General features: G+C 41.8%; 1 protein-coding gene across 2 annotated transcripts in view; it reads left to right on the forward strand.

Annotated features, from left to right (window-relative positions):
* rbm10 (RNA binding motif protein 10) overlaps positions 1–19298 on the forward strand; it is a 41299-nt gene extending 22001 nt beyond the window's left edge. Inside the window, exons 8-23 of one of the 2 annotated variants that reach the window (XM_084428984.1) lie at positions 3919–3979; positions 4078–4236; positions 4311–4471; positions 4585–4682; positions 4832–4919; positions 7131–7320; positions 7402–7487; positions 7612–7699; positions 11640–11731; positions 13868–14053; positions 14592–14765; positions 14859–14921; positions 15760–15939; positions 17387–17452; positions 17615–17703; positions 17831–19298. In XM_084428984.1, coding sequence (XP_084285110.1) covers positions 3919–3979; positions 4078–4236; positions 4311–4471; positions 4585–4682; positions 4832–4919; positions 7131–7320; positions 7402–7487; positions 7612–7699; positions 11640–11731; positions 13868–14053; positions 14592–14765; positions 14859–14921; positions 15760–15939; positions 17387–17452; positions 17615–17703; positions 17831–17906 — 1857 coding nt within the window. In that variant the 3' untranslated portion in view covers positions 17907–19298. The remainder of the gene's footprint in view (positions 1–3918; positions 3980–4077; positions 4237–4310; positions 4472–4584; positions 4683–4831; positions 4920–7130; positions 7321–7401; positions 7488–7611; positions 7700–11639; positions 11732–13867; positions 14054–14591; positions 14766–14858; positions 14922–15759; positions 15940–17386; positions 17453–17614; positions 17704–17830) is intronic. The other variant, XM_084428985.1, reaches the window with a different exon arrangement.
* The last annotated feature ends 377 nt before the right edge of the window (positions 19299–19675 follow it).

The raw sequence follows: 19675 nt of genomic DNA on the forward strand, positions 1-19675 counted from the left end.
GATGTGTCGGAGCTTTTCCCGTTCTGACCACAGGCCATATAACGGTCTGCCCTCGAGCAGCGCTCCCCATCCCGAGGTGGAGGCGTCCGTGGACACCACTCTCACTCTCGAGGAAGTCCCCAGGCTTGCACCTGTTTGGTACCAGCCGTTCACTGTCCAAGGTTCTAGAGCTGTAACACAGCTCTGGTTGACCTTGAGGCGCAGTCGACCAGAAGTCCACGCTCTGCGTGGTACCCGCGCTTTCAGCCAGAACTGTAGGGGGCGCATGCGGAGCAGGCCCAGCTGAAGAACTGGCGACACAGCCGCGCCGTCATAGACTGTGAGTCCAGAACTATGCCCAAAACAAAATCGTTTGACTGGGGTTCAGTGAACTCTTCGTCCAATTGACTCTGAGACCGAGTTTCTCGAGGTGATCGAGTAACATGGTCCTGTGCTCCACGAGCTCTGATCGTGAATGAGCCAGAATCAGCCAGTCGTCCAAATAGTTCAGCACTCGCATGCCTCTGAGTCTGAGAGGGGCGAGCGCTGCGTCCATGCACTTCGTAAATGTGCGAGGTGCCAGGGACAGACCGAATGGCAGGACTGTGTACTATGCGCGAGGATTTTCCTGGTCGTAAGCATTCTGAAACTGCGTTTCACTAATGCTTTGTTCAGCTGTCTCAGATCCAGTATGGGTCTGCAGCCCCCGTCTTTTTTGGGAACCAGAAAGTATCTGCTGTACAGCCCCCGTTCGCTTTGAGCATGAGATACAGGCTCTAAGCCCCTTTGCTCATCAGTTTTGAAATTCGGCTCGGAGTAGGTGTGCTACTTCCGAATTCACCGTAGTTTCGACACGCGCCGTAAAGCGGGGAGGGCGTCGATAAAACTGTAGCGAGTAGCCTCTCTTTATAATGCTTAGCACCCATTCCGAAACCCCTGGAAGCGCTGCCCATGCATCTGCATGGATGGCTAAGGGTTGGATGCGAAGCGCACTCTGTTGGCTGAGCAACGGAGGCGCTTCGATGTGCTGTAACACAGGCGTTATGTCTGTGGCATTCGAGGCGTGGGGCGCGCTGATGACAGCGGGCAGAGCGCTCGTCCTCGACCCCGCTATGGCGCTTAGCCGAGTGAGGGAGGGCTGAGCGAGTCCCGTGGGACTCGTATCGTCTGTGAGTAAATGTGGGCTGGAAGCGCGCACCTTTACTACTTTTGGCGCGTTGTCTGTCTGAGCAGAACGAACGTGCACGGGTTTCGTTTTTACAGAAACCGTCAGACGTGCGTGACATAGTGTTCGTGTGCACTGAGGAGTGGGCACGTCTACTATGCAGTGCGCGCGATCGACTTGAGTCGATTTTATGGGCGCGAGCCCTGTGTGAAGGGCTGTGCTTGCGTGTACGGATGGGCACTGAATAGTGGGCATCAGCACTACATTTATAGCACCATCGGCCGTGGCCGGGTGTAGCCGTGAAACGGCTTTTGTGTGCAGGCAAACAGGCACGGGTTGTACCACGTGGTTGCCTGCTGCAAAATACATGTCTGCAGTCGCCTCTCAGGGAACTGGCAGAGCGATTTGTATTTGACGGCATAAAAACTTTTTGCCATCTGAGCGGGGATCGAACCCAAGTCGCCCGCACGAAAGCCTTAGAATCTACCACTGGACCACAGTGGAAGACACATTGACTTTCTGTTAACGCGAGTGTTTGTTTGCAAGCATGCGGGTAGCATGACGTGCAATATCAACATTCTCAGACGCACTCGACCTCGCCGCGGTGTTTAACCGAGTGAGGGAGGGCTGGGCGAGTCCCGTAGGACATGCAATGTCTGTGAGTGAATGTGGGCTCGGAAGAGCGGGCACATTTACTGCATTGAGCGCGCTGTCTGCCTGAGCAGAGCGAGTGCGGAAAGGCCTCTTAGTAGAAGAACGGTTTTTGTGTGCAGGCAAACGGGCACGGGTTATACCACGTGCTCGTCGGCTGCAAAAATTCACATCTGCAGTCGCCTTCCAGGGGACTGACAGAGCAAATTGTATGCGACGGCATAAATTTTTCAGCCGGCGGACCCGGGAACCGAACCCGGGTCGACTGCGCGATAGGCTATGAATCTACCACTGGACCACAGGGGAAGATACATAGACTTTCAGTTATCGCGAGTATTAACCACACTTACTGCATTGAGCGCGCTGTCTGCCTGAGCAGAGCGAGTGCGGAAAGGCAGTAGAACGGTTTTTGTGTGCAGGCGAACGGGCACGGGTTATACCACGTGCTCGTCGGCTGCAAAAATTCACATCTGCAGTCGCCTTCCAGGGGACTGACAGAGCAAATTGTATGCGACGGCATAAATTCACATCTGCAGTCGCCTTCCAGGGGACTGACAGAGCAAAATGTATGCGACGGCATAATTTTTCAGCCGGCGGACCCGGGAACCGAACCCGGGTCGACTGCGCGATAGGCTATGAATCTACCACTGGACCACAGGGGAAGATACATAGACTTTCAGTTATCGCGAGTATTAAACACACTAGCGTTCATTTGCAGGTATGCGTGTAGCACAACATGCAATACTGACATTTTCAGACGCCTGAAAAGTGCCAGAATGTGAGGAGAGAGGATAACGCCCGGTCTCAGCGGGGCTAAAGCACTCCATTCTCTTTTCGCCAGTGACGCACGGGAACCGTAGAAACGGTGTTCGGTTGCAGGCAAGCGGGTACCACGCGCTTGCTGGCTGCAAAAATGCACCTCTGCAGTCGCCCTCAGGGGAGTGACAGAGCGAAGCATTAGCGGCATAATTATATGCGGCCAGACCGGGAATCGAACCACCGTCGTCCGTGCGAAAAACCTAACACTCCACCACTGAGCCACAGGGGAATACAGGTTTTTGGATGCGTTGAGCGTCAACATTCTTCAGCGTTTGCTAGCAGGCGTACGCTTGCTGCAAATGACATTTCCAGTCGCCGACAGGGAACTGGGAAATGTAAGAGAAAAGAGGCCAGTACACAACGAACACACTTTTCTCCTTTCGCCGGTGAATGACGCGCAGAGGCAGGGTAGTTTTTCTTATAACGTAAAGAAAAACTAACCCCGACCGTCCGCTTTCAGGAGGAGCAGCCTCGGAGAAGGATGCCAGGTGAGTCCTCAGAGTCACCATAGACAATTGGCTCGGAGTGGGGGCAGTCGCCGCCAGCGAGCGCGAGAGCTGCGAGATCCTCTAGGAAAGGGAGGGCGTCTTGAAAAAGACGCGAGCTCTTTTACGAGTGTGTGTCGCGGGGCGAACACACACATACACACACACAGAGAAACAGAAAGGATATGAGCGCCGGAAAGCGCAGCAGGTACGGCAGTGGAAGGCGGCGAAGGCCAGCGACTTCAGATGGCTCGTCCCGCTGATGTGCTTGCACTCAGACGACGCTTGCTTCTATCCGAGATCCAGCGATGTGAGAGGTTCGCTGAAGAGATGAAAAATCAAGTGAGTCAGCCTTTTCGAGCTACCTTTATAGGGCGAGGCCACGCCCGCGTCGGCGGGAAGTGGCCTCATTGGTCTGATGTTGCATCAGCCTGCGCTCGATAGGCTTATGCATTTGCTAGTACAACAGCCAATGAGCAAACGAGCCGTCTTGCCTATGGCTGCATACTGTGGCAAATGCGTTTTACAAATATTAAAATTAAGGATAATTTTTTGCTTCAATATTCGTGAAAAGAGACTTTTCCCGCAGCGTCTTAGCTAAGACGCAGTACGAGAGAACTCTCGTAAGAGAACTGCTCAATTCGCATAGATTACTTTTACAATTTTTTTAAGATAAACGAAAGTCATCTGGGTTTGGAACGACACAAAGCCGAGTATAGATGATGATAGAATTGTCATTTTTGATGAACCATCCCTTTAAGTGAACAAATACTTCTAAGTGATGTAGTTGTCTTCCCAAACATGTGTTTTGATTGGCAGTGTGGAGTGCAGAACTTCAAACGAAGAGAAAAGTGTTTCAAATGCGGAGTTCCAAAATCAGGTGTGAATGGAAATGAATTTGTTGCAGTTCCTTTGCTCCAAATGGTAAAAACATGAATATCAATGTAAGTTCTTGCACATATGACTCTTTCCTTTCAGAGGCTGAGCTGAAACTCCTTCAGGTGCCAAAGAGTTTACCTTTGGGGCAGTTAAAGGACTCAGCTCAGGGTTTACTCCCCCTTCCCATCATATACCAGACAGCATCTCCAATTCTCAACTTAAGTTCCTCATCCCAGGCTGCCGAGGTGGCCAATGACAGTAAGTCGTACATGAGTTTAACACTTTTACTTTAGGGTTAGACAGTGTTTACATCTGTGTTCACATCTCTTCAGCTCTGATCCTGCGGAATCTGGGACCCCATACGACACTAGAGGCCATTTTGTCCGCTTTGGCCCCGTTTGCTACTCTCTCCCCTTCAAATGTTCGGCTCATCAAAGACAAACAGACACAGCTCAACCGAGGGTTTGCTTTTCTGCAGCTCACTACTATCGTGGTAAGACAGCGACTCTACTTGATGCAAATGGCATCTGCTTGTATGTGTTGTGGCCACAACTCCCCAACAACACGTGTAAGACTAACACAAACAGGTATTGTATCATGTTTTAGGAAGCTTCACAGCTGCTTCAGATCCTCCAGTCCCTGCAGCCTCCTCTCTCTATCGACGGCAAGCTCATCTCTGTAGAGTTTGCCAAGGGCTCCAAACGGTACGAGTTCATGCTTTTCTAATACTGATCCTGCAGCGTTACACTGATGTCATGGTTGTGTAATAGGAAAATGCAGCACAGCCACACATTTGAGAGTGTTCACAGATCACGTTATACAGTTTTGTGAGTGTTCTCCCTCTCTCTCTCAGCGATGTTTTTCTGGCAGATGGGAGTCGGGTGAGTGTGGCGACCGTAGCGAGTACAGCTATAGCTGCAGCTCAGTGGGCCGTCACTCAGGTACACACAGCACAGAGAAATGGCTTGATTAACAGTATAAAGACTCGTATGCAGGAAATGATTAACTCTAGGATCTTCAGTTAGTGATAACGAATGTGCACCCAAGGTGTAAACGCGGCCATGTTGCAAAGCAGACTGAATAGATATCAATTATTCCACTTAAACCACAGTTACAATTGTCAAAGTTTTGGACTGAAAATGCTCTTGTGGTGAAATTGTTGAAAGTCACTGTTACTAGTTCAAAATAGGGCTGGTCCGAATACCATTTTTTAAGCTTCGAAGCTTCGGTAGTAATGAACTGCGAATATTCGAAGCTTCGGAGAGAGGGGGCTGAACCTATTCTTCTCTCTTATAAAGGCAGGAATCGCTATGTGTCTGTCTGTCCGTTTGCATTTTGATTATTTCGAGAACCGTTCATCCAATCGACTTCACAAGGGAGTGCAGTGTCGCATTTGGTGCAATATAGATGGACACACGAGACGCGACACATTCAGAATTAATAAACGTTTAATAAACTACAGAATAGCGCGAGCGGGAAGCGCGGACAGGGCTTATATGCTCCGAGAACGGACACAGCACTAGTGATAAACACACACACACACACACACACACACACACACACACACACACACACACACAGGTCTGTTAACTTAAGCAATACTTTTAAGGTAGTCTAATATTTTTCTGACTAACAAATTACTGACTGAGTAAAGGGTAGATTTAAATAAAGAAAAACAAAATTTAAATAAAGAAAAAACAAAACTTAAATAAAGAAAAACGAAATTTAAATAAAGAAAAAACGACATTTAAATAAAGAAAAACTAAATTTTGATAAAGAAAAACTAAATTAAGTTAGATTGATAATAACGGGTAAAAAGCTTAATACATTTTGTTTCTATTATTCTATTTTCCACAATATCAAAGCAAAGCAGCTTAACCCAAAATACAAGCTCAGGCATGCACTTCTGTCCATACAAACTCCGCTGTTCTGCGCTCTAGCCAGAGAACACTCCCGTTGCAGGAACACTTTAGTAGGCCAAGAAGAAACAAGTATATTTATTAAGTATAACGAGGTTGGGTTCCTTCAACTGTCCATCCTATTAAAAAAGACTTGGCTATATAAGATAATTGTAAAAAAGAGTATTGTATTTCGTCAGATTTTATAGTGTAAAACATATTCAAGCGTGAATGTGAACCGTTTCGAGGGGGATGCCAGGTGTGAAAAAATAAAAAAATAAAAAAAAATTCAAATCGAATACCAACCCACTGAACGAATATTCAAATATTCGGGTCCAGCCCTAGTTCAAAACTTGCATAACAAAGGGGAAAAATCTGTGATGTGTAACTAATGTCATAAACAAACGATTTAATAGCCACACAAACTGAATTAGTCTCAACCAATCAAATTTTTGTATTAAAATTTGTAATATTACCACAATAGTAACTAGTGATGCAACTGGAAATATTTGGCTGAAAATTAATTTTTGGTTTTGGCAAAACCATTAAGTCTGAAATGTCTGAAACTGAAAAAAGTGATGTTTAATTATTTTCATTCAAGCATGAATGAACATCAGAAGGTTTATTTAAAGAAACAGTACAACCAACTTACAGAAATGTAATCACTCAATCAGTGTTTCAACCTCAGAAAGATGTGGATAAAATAGTGGCGTAATACATTTACCTCAGGAAAACCATTCAGTGCCCATAAATTCATTAGTTAGCTAGAAACATTTACTCTATAGAGGAGCATTTTGATAAATATACTGTATGCAGTATATTACATATTCATTATATATATTTTTTTTAATGTTTGTTTGAATAAATCTCTTGAACACAATCTATTTCAGCCATCATTTAAATATTTATGTTTCACCAACTAATTGGAGTAGAAAAATAATAAGTTGGTATAAAAACTGCCTTATGTGCGACCTAAATGTTTATAAACGGCTCATATTTGATTTCAGTGACTTTTCAGTTTTCAGCTAAATGAAAGCGCTTAGGTTTCTGTTTTGGTAAAATAATAAAAAACAATACTGTGCATCAGTAATACTAACCCTTTCACAGGTTTTTCCTTAAGAATACATACATTGATTTTGTTCTTTGGATAACTAATGAACCTGACAGTTGCAGAACATATCTGTCTTCCATTTAGTGTTGAGATTCGATTTCCTTCTTTAACACACACTGCCAAATGTCTGGTTGTTGTTCCAGACGGCGCAGCTCTCGGGTGCAGCTGCGAGTGGTGATTTCAGTGTGCACCAGCAGGGGGCAGCAGCTGTGTTTGGGCAGGAGGCTGTGCTGGGTGTCAGTGCAGAGGCACAACCCTTTAAAGGGCCAGCGGCTGCGGGACTGATTAGCCACACTTTATTAGGCACTCCTGGCAGAGGAACTTCCTCCACAGGTAAAACTACAGCTCAGTTGCATCTGCTTTCAGCCTGTGGGTCTTTTATTGTAGTAAGTGTGAATGTGTTTTCCACCATAGGAGAAACAGGTGCTACCTCCTTATTGGCGCTCACAGCATCCCATACCCAGCTTGTTGCAACGACAACCTCCACACAGGCCAACCAGGTAGAGTTCTGTTTTTTTTATTCATTATTTGATTTGCTTTGTTACTATCAAAATTCTAATTGTCTAAAAAGCACTAATTGTCTGTCTGTATTGTGTGTGTGTGTGTGTGTGTGTCTGTGCAAAGGCCCAGGTGGAGATCATTGGGAAACCTCAGCCTGCTACACCGAACCAGCCTGCCACACCTGGAACTGCTCTGGAGTGCCAGCAGTACCGTAAGCACACAGCCCAAAACATTAAAGTGCTCCTGTTATGTTATTTTAAAGGCTCCTAATTTCGTCTCCTACAACAGGTTTACGTGCGTCCAAGTAAAAAAAAAAAAAAAAAGAATACTTGAATTTTCTCATAATATACATTGCAGCATCACATCTTTTCTCACTGTCTCTGAAACGTTTTGATAAAATATTCTCTCTCTCAATCCGTCCTTCACAAGAGCAATCTGATTGGTCAGATAGCTCAGTCTGTTGTGATTGGCAGGGTTCGTACGGGTGCTTGAAATCCTTGAAAATGCTTGAATTTCACAACAAATACCTGTCTGACTGAATAGTTCGTTTATTAAATGGAGAAATAAACGTAGCCCTTCAGATACAGAGCGATTTGCGCTACGCTGGCCAGATCAAAAGTAGGCGGAGTTTTCATTTTGATTTCCACGCTTGATTTGTTTTAATTGGCCACGCGGGTAATCGTCACAGATCGCAGCGGCAAAAGTTGAACTATGTTTAACTTTCACCGTGCCGTGCGCGCGAGCTCGTCAATGCTGCGCTCCGCTTTGGTCGGCGTCCTCGCGCGGTGCAAGCCATTGAAATAAATGGGTTTCATTGCACAGCGCATTCCGCACTAACATGTAATGTTAGTATTGCATGTCCGTTATGGCACGTTCATTTGTGTAATATGCAGTGAACATAGCCAAAGTTACAGCACAGTAACTGTAACGTTAACTACCCGCAAATTAAAACTCCAAACGTTTAGCTCATAGTTAACAATCGTTGATTGCTGAACAGAAATCGTGTCAGATGGAGTGTCATACATACCTGCAAACTTGTCGCTTTTCGGCGATAATCGCCGTTTTCTTGGTCAATTGGGTCATTTAGGTGAATCGCGTAGAACCGGAGAGTTTTTTTTCGAGGGGGGGGGGGGGGGGGGGTATATTGTTTCTCACAGTAACTGCCATGCAGGCTAGAATTGTGAAACATTATTGGATAATTCTTATAATTGACATTTCTCTGGGCCAATCGGAATCTTAGCACTTTTTCTCTTGGCCAATTGGAATCTTAGGACTTGCGTCAGAATCTTGCAGCACACAGCGTCAACTGAGCTGAGCTCGCCATTTGATGAGACGTCTGGCTACCGTTCGAGTCTAATGGAAACTCACGCATGAATTTTCCTGCATTTTAGCGCCCACCAAAATGATTTTTTGTCCCGCCAAAGTCTTATTTGATCGGTGAGTAATGTAGATGAACGGCTGCGTTTGTGACAGGGTGTATGTTTAACTGAAAGAACGAGCAGAGAGAGAGAGAGAGAGAGCCGGTCGCGCGCGCGCACTCTCTGTGTAAACGACTTCACCGTCTCCAAACTAGGCGCTGTGTTGCTCTCTCTCCCTCGCACGCACATATTAATCAAAAATAAATCGACACGGTGGTAAAAGGTCGAAAGACCTTTTTTTTCTGAATTACTGCTGGGTGTGAATTTTGCTAAATAAGTTTCCTTATCTTCTCTGAAAAGCGTTCTGGACATTCAGCTGACTTAAACAACACTTTAATTAAACGAAATAAAACTATACAGTGATGAAATGTTTTTATGTTGACACAAATCTTGGATGTCAGTGTCCTAACTGCTGGCATAATCACACAACGCGCACGACACGTCCAATTCGCGAACTAATGACTCCTTTGAACCGATTCATTTTAATGAATGGTTAAAACAACTAATCTTTCCAACAGTGAACTCAGGTGACGTCTGAATCGGTGTAACTAATCAGTAACACTTTACAATAAGGTTATATTTATTACATAAATTATATAAAAAAGTACAGTTTGCTAACTCAAGCTTAAACTTCAAAATAAAGAAAACCACTTGTTTAAAAAAAAAAGAAGCATATGACTACATTTTTCCACACAGTGCTATCAAGAATCGATAAGAGAATCGATAAAGAATTGGATCGATAATCAGAATCGTCAGTGGCATTATTATTGATAAAATCTTATCAATTCCCATCCCTATGTGAAGACCGTAAAATTATAATCAAACATTAAAGAACATACATGTTTTTTTTAAGGTTTTTTTTTTTTTTAAGAGTTAAAAGATTAAAACATTTTGCTAACATGAGGTCTTATTGTGTCACTGTCAGTCTTTTTACATCAGTGCAAAACTAGGGTATGCATATTAATTATTATTATTATTATTATTATTATTATACATTGTTAATCAGCATGCATCCCCCCCCCCCCCCCCCCCCCCCCCCCCCCCCCCGGCGACACTGTCACCTTTTTTAGTCTGAGGAGTTTGCAGGTCTGGTCATACAAGTAGCCTAGTGTAAGGTTTAGGATGGCCTTATGCAATATTTACACTGCTCTATTCCAGTAGATAAATGTATATGTCTTGGCAATGAAATAAAAAAAAATGTTTTAATTAATATAGGCTATTTATCAGGCAGGTGCTTGTGCTTAGAGTCTTCCAGAGTCTTCTGGGTTAAAATGGAATTACAGGTTGTTGTTGCGCTGTCTCAGATTTTCGTTGTTCAAACCTTGTCTTCATATTTTCAGCCCTTGAAATTACTTCAGTTTTACAGCCTGAAAATCACATTATCTGGGAAGCAATATTTGAACATTAATATAATGGAAAGTATTATTCATAGGCATTATCTACTTAGACAGTGATACATTTTGAAAAATAAAACTTGTGATTTGCTTAAATATCTGATCCTTCTGCTACTATTACGAAACACAATTTTGGCTGTTTATAGCATTATCTCTTTTAATGTGATAAAAACACTAAATAATAATTTTGACTATGTATTGGTATGTAATTTATGGTAGTGTAAGGTGCTGGAAACAAGCTTTAAAATGGACCTTGAAAGTGCTTGAAAAGTGCTTGAATTTGACTTTGGAAAAGGTGTACGAACCCTGGATTGGTCAACTCTGCTCTGATTGGCCAGACTGCCCAGTCTGTTGTGATTGGTCTACTCTGCTCTGATTGGTCAGATGACCCAGTCTGTTGTGATTGGTCTACCCTGCTCTGATTGGTCAGATGACCCAGTCTGTTGTGATTGGTCTACTCTGCTCTGATTGGTCAGATGACCCAGTCTGTTGTGATTGGTCTACCCTGCTCTGATTGGTCAGATGACCCAGTCTGTTGTGATTGGTCTACCCTGCTCTGATTGGTCAGATGACCGAGTCTGTTGTGATCGGCCTACTCTGCTCTGATTGGTCAGATGGTTCAGTCTGTTGTGATCGGCCTACTCTGCTCTGATTGGTCAGATGACCGAGTCTGTTGTGATCGGTCTACTCTGCTCTGATTGGTCAGATGACCGAGTCTGTTGTGATCGGTCTACTCTGCTCTGAATGGTCAGATGACCCAGTCTGTTGTGATTGGTCTACTCTGCTCTGATTGGTCAGATGACCCAGTCTGTTGTGATCGGTCTACTCTGCTCTGAATGGTCAGATGACCCAGTCTGTTGTGATCGGCCTACTCTGCTCTGATTGGTCAGATGACCCAGTCTGTTGTGATTGGTCTACTCTGCTCTGATTGGTCAGATGGCTCTTCTGTCTTTTCGACATGTCGACAACACGAACCAAACTCTTCCAGGCCTCAGCTACAACTACAGTGTTTGAGGGTCAAAGTAGACATTGTTCGTGGGCACCCAATAAAGACCATAGGCTGACATTATGCTAATTAGTTTATGCAGTAAGAAAGACTGGAATAATCATTTCGGCAGTTCAGAATTGGTTCTTTCTTTTAGGAGCCAATTACTCCATTTATAGTGCACTTTCATCTTTGAAACTTTGCCGATCTTTTACATTCACAAACCGCTATATTACACACTACATGAAAGGTAATATTCAAAAGGCATAATGTGGGCACTTTAATATTCATTTTACCAAAAATGTTTTGTAGTTACTTTAGCTGACCTAATGATTTCTTTCCTCTTTCCTTCAGCGGATCCTGACGTGTCCACATACCATTACGATGAGAGCTCTGGTTATTATTATGACCCTCTCACAGGCCTCTACTATGACCCAAATTCACAGGTAATAAAAAAGGCTTAGGGATCGCAGAGCACAGTTTATGAAGCGTGTGCCGCTGCTGCGTACACCAGTATCCTGGAGTATTTGCTAATTTACACACAAACGCGTATTGACAGAGAAGAAGGGGCATAATAAAGTTGTCATATAATTATTTTATATGTATTTGTTTTTAAATAAAACATTGTTAAACGCCTTAAAAGGAATAGTGAAAAGTTGACATATTTTAAATATTGTTTTTAATCAAATTGTACCAGCATCAACAAAAGTCATCTTTACGCTGAAAGACTGTTTAATGCTGTTTAAAGGTGGTTTACATGTATTTACACTATTTCATAATGTAAATAGCCTACATAAAGTATATAAATTATAAAACAATTTATTACAAGGTAGGGCAGCAATATTATGTTACACTTTACTTTAAGGTGATGTTGTTACAGTGTAATTTCACAAATCAGTACTGAGTAATATTAATTAACTACAAGTACTTACTATAGGGTTTTGGATTAGTTACTTGTACTTACTGTTGTAATAACAGATCAGCATAATTACATGTAACTGACCTTTAAAGCTGCAGTCCTTAGTTTTTCCTCTTTGTCGCCATCTCTGTTCGAAATCTGCAATTGCAGTTATTCGCGGAATTATCAACTTTACGTGGGTTGTGCCTCGGCATGGCACAGCACGGATGAATCTGATGTTTTGAGGATGTTTCGCAATCACAGATTCTACTTTTTGGAAGTATGACCAACATAAGAATTTTCCCCAGAAAATGTCGTCTGAACAAGTAACATCCACTTTTGTTCTGACCAACTAAGAGGAAAAAACATTGCAGTAAAGCGCGCTGATTAAATCTAACGATCGCTTATCATATCACGTCAAACCATGCAAATTATACTTTGTTCTCAAATTGTTAAAGGTATAGCGGAGGATTTTCCCGAATTTTAGAAAAGAACCGCCCTCTCCACTTTTTGAAAAAATGCACATGCGCAACACTCTACCTGCTCCCGAGAGGGAACGCCTATTAAACGTGTGCACGAGAGAGCATGCACGAGCCTAGTTCTCCTGTAAATTTAGATTGCTCTTTCTCTGCCATTGTTTTGGTATTCCTAGGTTCAGTGCCTTCTTCTTCTTCTTCGATAGATTTTATTGGCAGCTTGCAAACATAGTGCATTACCGCCATCTACTGGACGGAGGTGTGATCAGGTTCCGTGCCTCTCGCACTCCTCAAATCAAACGGTCGCGCGCAAGTGGGCAGGTGCTGTGTGGCAAAAGGGTGGTTGCCATGGTTGCGAGAGAGTGACAGTCGCCTAAGCCAATCCTTTGATTCGTCCCGAATCGAAATAATGAGCTGTGTTTAATACAGATTAAACGGTCTAGAGAGTCACTTGATTTTTATACTCTTTTTTTCAGAGTTCTTACATTTTAATTATGTATTGATATATATAGAAAGTTTTAACAAATTTGGATCTTTAATTTTTAATAAATCCTACCTACCCTGCCTTTAATGTTTTAACACTGGAAATAAAAACATTATTAAAAGCTTACCGTTTTGAATCGAGCTAAGGCAAGCAGAGAGTTTTGAACACTGGCTGGTTATGTACTTGCTCAAATTTATTTAGGATAATTTTTAATCCTAAAAAGTTACGGACTGGAGCTGTAAGTAAAGTGTTACCCAATATTATGACAGAAATAATTTTCAGATTCAGGATTCGGTCAGTGATTGCGCACGTAATAAAACTACGGTGTTTCAGCTGTGTCTAAACATCTAAACGCCTCTGATTGGCCACTGCATGCATAAGCTCAACAGATACGTGTGGGATTGGTTATAATGCACATCGCTGCAAAAACCAACACATAAAAATAAATCTGATACAACAGTCGTAATAGATTTAGTTTAATTGTGCAGGGGCATTTTATGCCCCCTTATCTATTATAAGCATTTTTTTTGTTCAGTTTGGTGTAATTTTTGCCCCCATTGATTTCCAATTCTGATTCAGGAGAGTTTAATTGTGTAAGGTTCTTGGGTCTTTATTTGATGATGTCAGTGATGATGACCAAGCTTACTGCGCAACTTAATACTAATTTTATACAAGCATACTGATACTGCAAATGTTTTCTGTTCGTTTTGTGATGTTCTTCTAGTACTATTATAATCCCCATACCCAGCAGTACATGTACTGGGATGGGGAAAGCCACACGTATGTTCCTGCCCCATCACAATCGTCCGACGACACCACAGACCCTGCGGGAGTGACCTCTGACCTTTCAGGTGCTCCCAACAGCGGCAAGGACAAGAAGGACAAGCCCAAGAATAAGACGGCACAGCAGGTACACCCTCAAACAACTTAATAGTCACCATGAAATCAAAAATGTGGTTACTGGCGCAACCTGTCACTCGCACTCAATTCTCCATGGACAAAATCAAGTCCCGTCTTTCTTTCTTTTTTTCTTCTTTTTTTTCTTTTTTTTTCTCCATTTCATGCCGAATTTAAATGAAAGGTGTTCAGACATCAGAAATGCTCGCTGCTTGTGAATCATTTCGCATGTTCAGGTTTACTGACGCATCTTAAGCCCAAAGTACACTTCAGTTTCTGCTGAAACACACAGCTTTTTTTGAGCGATAAAAGTCTTTGTACTAAAATGTCCCCTCACACAAACGCTCGTCATCTTGGCCGTCTGTTGTTGTTGCCATCTCCACAAGTTTGTTGTCGTTTCATCTCATCGGTTTATTTTCCGACTGTGAAACAACAGGCCTTGGCAGTGTAAAAAACGAAGTATACTGTGGGCTTTAGAGGTGAGGTTTTGGTGAGATGGCGTGTCATTTAAATCGAGTATCTCTTCCTGATGTATCTGTATGTCTCTTCAGATAGCCAAAGACATGGAGCGGTGGGCCAAAAGTCTGAACAGGCAGAAGGAGAATGGCCGATCATCCTCGTCTTCCTCGTTGAGCACTAACTCTCGATTGATGGCACAGGGAAGACCCGATGACAGGCGGGAATCTGCCAGCGCGGATGCGGGATACGCCGTCCTGGAGATGAAGGTTGGGTTTTGTCTGACTAATGTCCTGCTGTTAAAATGCCACATCATTTCTGAATGATGGTGTGAAATATATATATTTTTCTTCTTCACACAGGGTGCCTTGCTGGAGAGACCTCAGATTCTGATGGAACAGATCAAACATCTAGAAGAAAGAGAAGTGTGTTTAGTTTTTGTTTCGTTACCCTACGACCTGGATATACTCATGGCAAAGTTCTTTTCCATTCTTCGCTTGGGGGTAAAAAGAAGTCTGAAATACTTTTGCAGCGAAATACTGATAGCGAACATCCTAACGCCGTCCACACTGCTGAGAGCGACGGTTAGATGGATATGTAAATATGTTGTGCGTTTTCCTCTCAATAACAAAATAAATACATAAAAAATGGCAGCGGTGAGAAAACATCAGTTAAGAACGCATCTGATCATAGCGATGTGGATATGTTTGCACCAGCTCTGCAATTCGGCACTCCAGTAGTCACGTCATGTTTATTACTATAACACTTTATACAATGTTGTTTAAAAGCCAGCGGGTTTACTGTATTAAACATGAAAAACAGTGTCAGTGTCGCTTTCAGTTAGAAGTACAACCTCAGTGTCTGCTATAAATCATCTCTCCAGTGTGTTCATGTTTTCACTTGTGTCTGACATTGACAGACTGAACAGAATAAATGAACCGGAGAAGATTTACACGTCGAAGAAGGCGGAGCCCCAGAGACACATCTAACTATATTACCTATTATAATACATTTTGGCCTAATTTACTCTAAAATGACGTCACACCAGTTCCTTCTGCGATTTCGCTTTACAATTTACATAATGGTGTTTGGTTCTTATATTATTTAGCATTTGTTTTTTAGCAATAGTTTTTTGGGGGATTCATTTTAGTATTTTCACTTGTTTTATTCTGTGCATCTTTGTGTGTGTGCCGTTTGAAAAACATTGTCTATTATTGGCACTGCAGTGTTTTAAAAGTCTGGTTGTTTGTGCTGGTCTCTCAGCTGAGTCCTCCTCCGGGTCTGGTGTCCGGCTACAGCGCAGAGACGGACAGTGAGGAGGAGGCCGGAGAGCGAGAGGAGAGACTGACGGACTGGTCTAAGCTGGCCTGTCTGCTGTGCAGGAGACAGTTCCCCAGTAAAGAGGCTCTGATCAGACATCAGCAGCTCTCTGAGCTTCACAGAGTGAGTGACGGCTGCAGACCTGCCAACATATGAGCCATGCTGAATGCCAAGATAGTGCTGTTTTTATTTGTAATCATTTTGCTCCCCATTTATTTAGATTTTGAAAAGGAATATATAGCAATAACCAGTGCTATTACTGTTAACTAACAAAAACATCATTTTTATTAGTTTTATTTTAAATTCCCCCTGTAGTCAGTAATTTTATCCCTTAAAACTCCTCTTTGATCACCAAAATTACATATTTAAAAATGTTTCCTTGAAAAAATTCTTCATGCCTTAAAATAGCTTGAATGTAACTCGACACCCTTGCCTCATTTAGTATACGCGATTCTATGAATATGCAAATAAGCCTGCCTCCACTCACTCACTCAGCTCAGAGATCCACTCGTTGACGATCACACGTTGATCTGATTGGTTACAAGGTAGTTTGTGACGTCAGAAACACCAGCGATTTCAAAGCGTCTTTGGTTCACTGCAGTTTTAAGGAGAAAATACTCAGCAATGGTGTCGACTTATGAATTTGTACATGGTTTGTCTTAAAGCATATTAAAAACACCACATAGACATATAAACAACATTAAAAGCTGGATTTTCACCTCAGGGGGACTTTAATTTAAAAAAGCTGAAATATAATAAAATAGTGATATTACACAGGAGCAGATTCACCTCAGATCTTGAATCTAAATAAAAGGACACAAGAACATTGTGAACAAACAAGTGTTTTCTATGACAGATTGTTTCAGTCACTCAGTATGTATTTTTTTATGTTTAAATGGTGTAATATTTATTAATTTGATTATGTGCTTATCCATTTAGTTGTGAGTGCAGTGCGCTTACAGAGAGACTATTGCCAATCAAATTAAATAATTTACACACACAAAAAAAAATACAACTGCATTAGATAATGTTATGAGATTGTTTTAAATAATATTTTGAAAATACAAATAAGAGATGTTGGATGGAAAATTATACTTTTAAACATGAAACTAAACCACCAGTAGGTGGCGGCAAGTGACCGTCTTAATGAGCGAGTCACTGAGTCATTCATTTAAACGATTCGTTCAAACGGATGATTCATTCAAGAATGAGGCAGTTGTTTACGAATGGATCATTGAATCTTTGAATCAACCCTGAAATGTTCAGTAATGAAACATTTTCACATTTTCAATCCTGATTGTATTCAGGAAAACAGCACTAATGAAAATATTAATAAATACCATAATGCTAAAATAACACCAGCAATAACTAGACGACTGTGCTAGCTGTGCAACTAAACACTTGTACCAAATGATTGTTCGCACTCAAGTCTGATTTATTCATTTTTGTCTCGTTGTACTTGGGATATTTTTGCTGGCAAAAATTCAAGAATCCACAATTCAGGCTGCAACAAGCAACCAAATGAATGAACAGAATAATATGTTCTATTCATGTCCTCTTTCATGTGCAGCAAAACCTGGAGCAGAGGAGAGCCAGACCGGGCCAGCCAGAGGCACACGAGCGATCCGAAACAGAGGTAAACCCATGATTACATCTCCAACCTCCTCTGATAGGATCCGCAGTGTGGACTTATTATTTCCAAACAACCAATTCCCCCTTAACTGCTATTTTTTTTTCTACGATTCATTGATTTGACACTTCTGAAGTATTGACCTCTGGGTGGCGCTCTTCGTTTCAGCTGAAATACAGGGACCGGGCAGCAGAAAGGAGGGAAAAGGGGGCCGTCCCACAACAACCCGATGCAAAAAAGAGGAGATTCAGCCCTAAGTAAGTGGAACGAGTGAAGTTGTAAAGACCATTGTACCGTGTTATAGCATGTTATTTGGGGGTTTGCTACGGTAATAGCGTGGTGTTTGAGTATAATGTCTAATGTTTCGCTCTTGCACATGGTCAGCAGTGGCGTCGGATCTCAGATGCTTCCAGGAAGGATGGAAAAAGGCTTTTTCATTCGCAACCTCCCAGTGGAGTAATGCTGTACTTCTGTGGACTTTCTTCAATACTAAACGAAACGCCTCGTGAGCAGTTTTTAATCTTGTGATGCGGAACATGTGCACAGTGTTTCTGTACAGAGCAACAATGCAGCTAAGAGACCATCACAATTAGAATGATGCGGACATATATATATGTATGTACATGTGTATATATATTGGATTCAGGTTGATTAATGAAAAACCCTCAGGACCCTGAGTAAAAAAAACACTATACAGCACACTGTTACTGTAAATACAGTCCAACTGTGTGGCATTCTTGTACTTTAGCCCAGCGTCAGCTTCCCAGAAAGCAATTTGTGAACATTTGTAAGATGGCATGAATTTAAGCGAAAGATGTTGAAATTCTGGGAAGCTGAGAAAATGATGTCAGACTGCGATAATCCAGAAACTATTTCTTGAGTTTCTTTCGACTTTGAATACATCTTTTTGTCCCTTTGAGCAACAGCCGGTGGCCGTAAGGAGAAGCTTTGCTGATGTTTGCCAGTAAGTGCGCTATGCATTTCGCATGTCTCGTACGACATGACAGTCTATGCAGAAATGACAGACAGCAGGCGTCTGTGAAGACTTGCACTGTAGATTCTTCTTTAGTGATTCTCTTCAAGAAAAGGCACAGCAGATTATTATGGTTTACTTTCCTAATTTGCAGTATATATCATAAATGACTTATAAGCTGATATATATATATATGGTTTTTCAAATGTGAATTTATGGTGGTCAGAGCGAGTTTGAGAGTATATGTCCTTATCAGCACTAAGTGCCGTTATGTTTTTGTTTGTTTTTTAATGTTGATGCATACAAAATCATGTAAATCTTGCTAATTTTGCTTAAAGGGTATCAGAAAAGGCTAAAAGCCTGTTTTGTTTGATAGTTATGATTTAGAAAATGGTTCCTAATGAGAATTATTTTATGTGAATATAGAATGATGATAATGTGATGTTTTGAAAGCAGAGGATTTTTTTTTTTTTCTTATATTGACGCCTCAGTGCAATAAGAAGATCTCACAAAACCTGTCAAAAACACGTCTGGTTCTCGTTTCATCACAAATCCAAATCAGAAAGAAAATCTCTTAATTTACTAAATTGTGTTTAATTATACAAAAAGAAAATAGAGCTGATTTTTAGGACCATTAATATTTTCTTCTATTGTATTGTGACATTTTCATTCCAGTTCAGCATTCACAGTCTGGGGGGGGGGGGATCTTCTTTTTCACTGTAATTTGAGAGCAAAAAAAAAAAAAAGCTTTTTCTTTTATTATGCTATGAAATATGACTTTGTGAGATTCAGTGACGTTTGCAATGTGAATTTGTCCCCCACAACCCAATATGTACTGAAAGAGAGCATTTGCACAATACAGCTTCCTGTGTGACATCAGTTTGGGGTCCGTTTTATTTTTATATGAAAGAAATGAATCCTTTTATTCAGCAAATATGCATTAAATTGATGAAAAGTGACAGTAAAGACTTTATATCGTTACAAAAGATTTCTATTTCAAATACATGTTCTTTTGAACTTTCTCTTCTTCGAAGAATCCTGAAAAAAAAAAACAATGTCACGGATTCAACAAACATATTACAGCATAACTAAACATAATTTAGCACAACTGTCATCAACATTGAGAATGATAGTGTATGTTTCTTGAGCATCAGATCATCATATTAGAATGATTTCTGAAGGATCATGTGACACTGAAGACTGGGGTAATGATGCTGAAAATTCAGCTTTGATCACAGGAATAAATAAAAATATAG

The sequence above is a fragment of the Rutilus rutilus genome, assembly GCF_951802725.1.
Source record: "Rutilus rutilus genome assembly, chromosome: 13".
Taxonomy (NCBI): Eukaryota; Metazoa; Chordata; class Actinopteri; order Cypriniformes; family Leuciscidae; genus Rutilus; species Rutilus rutilus.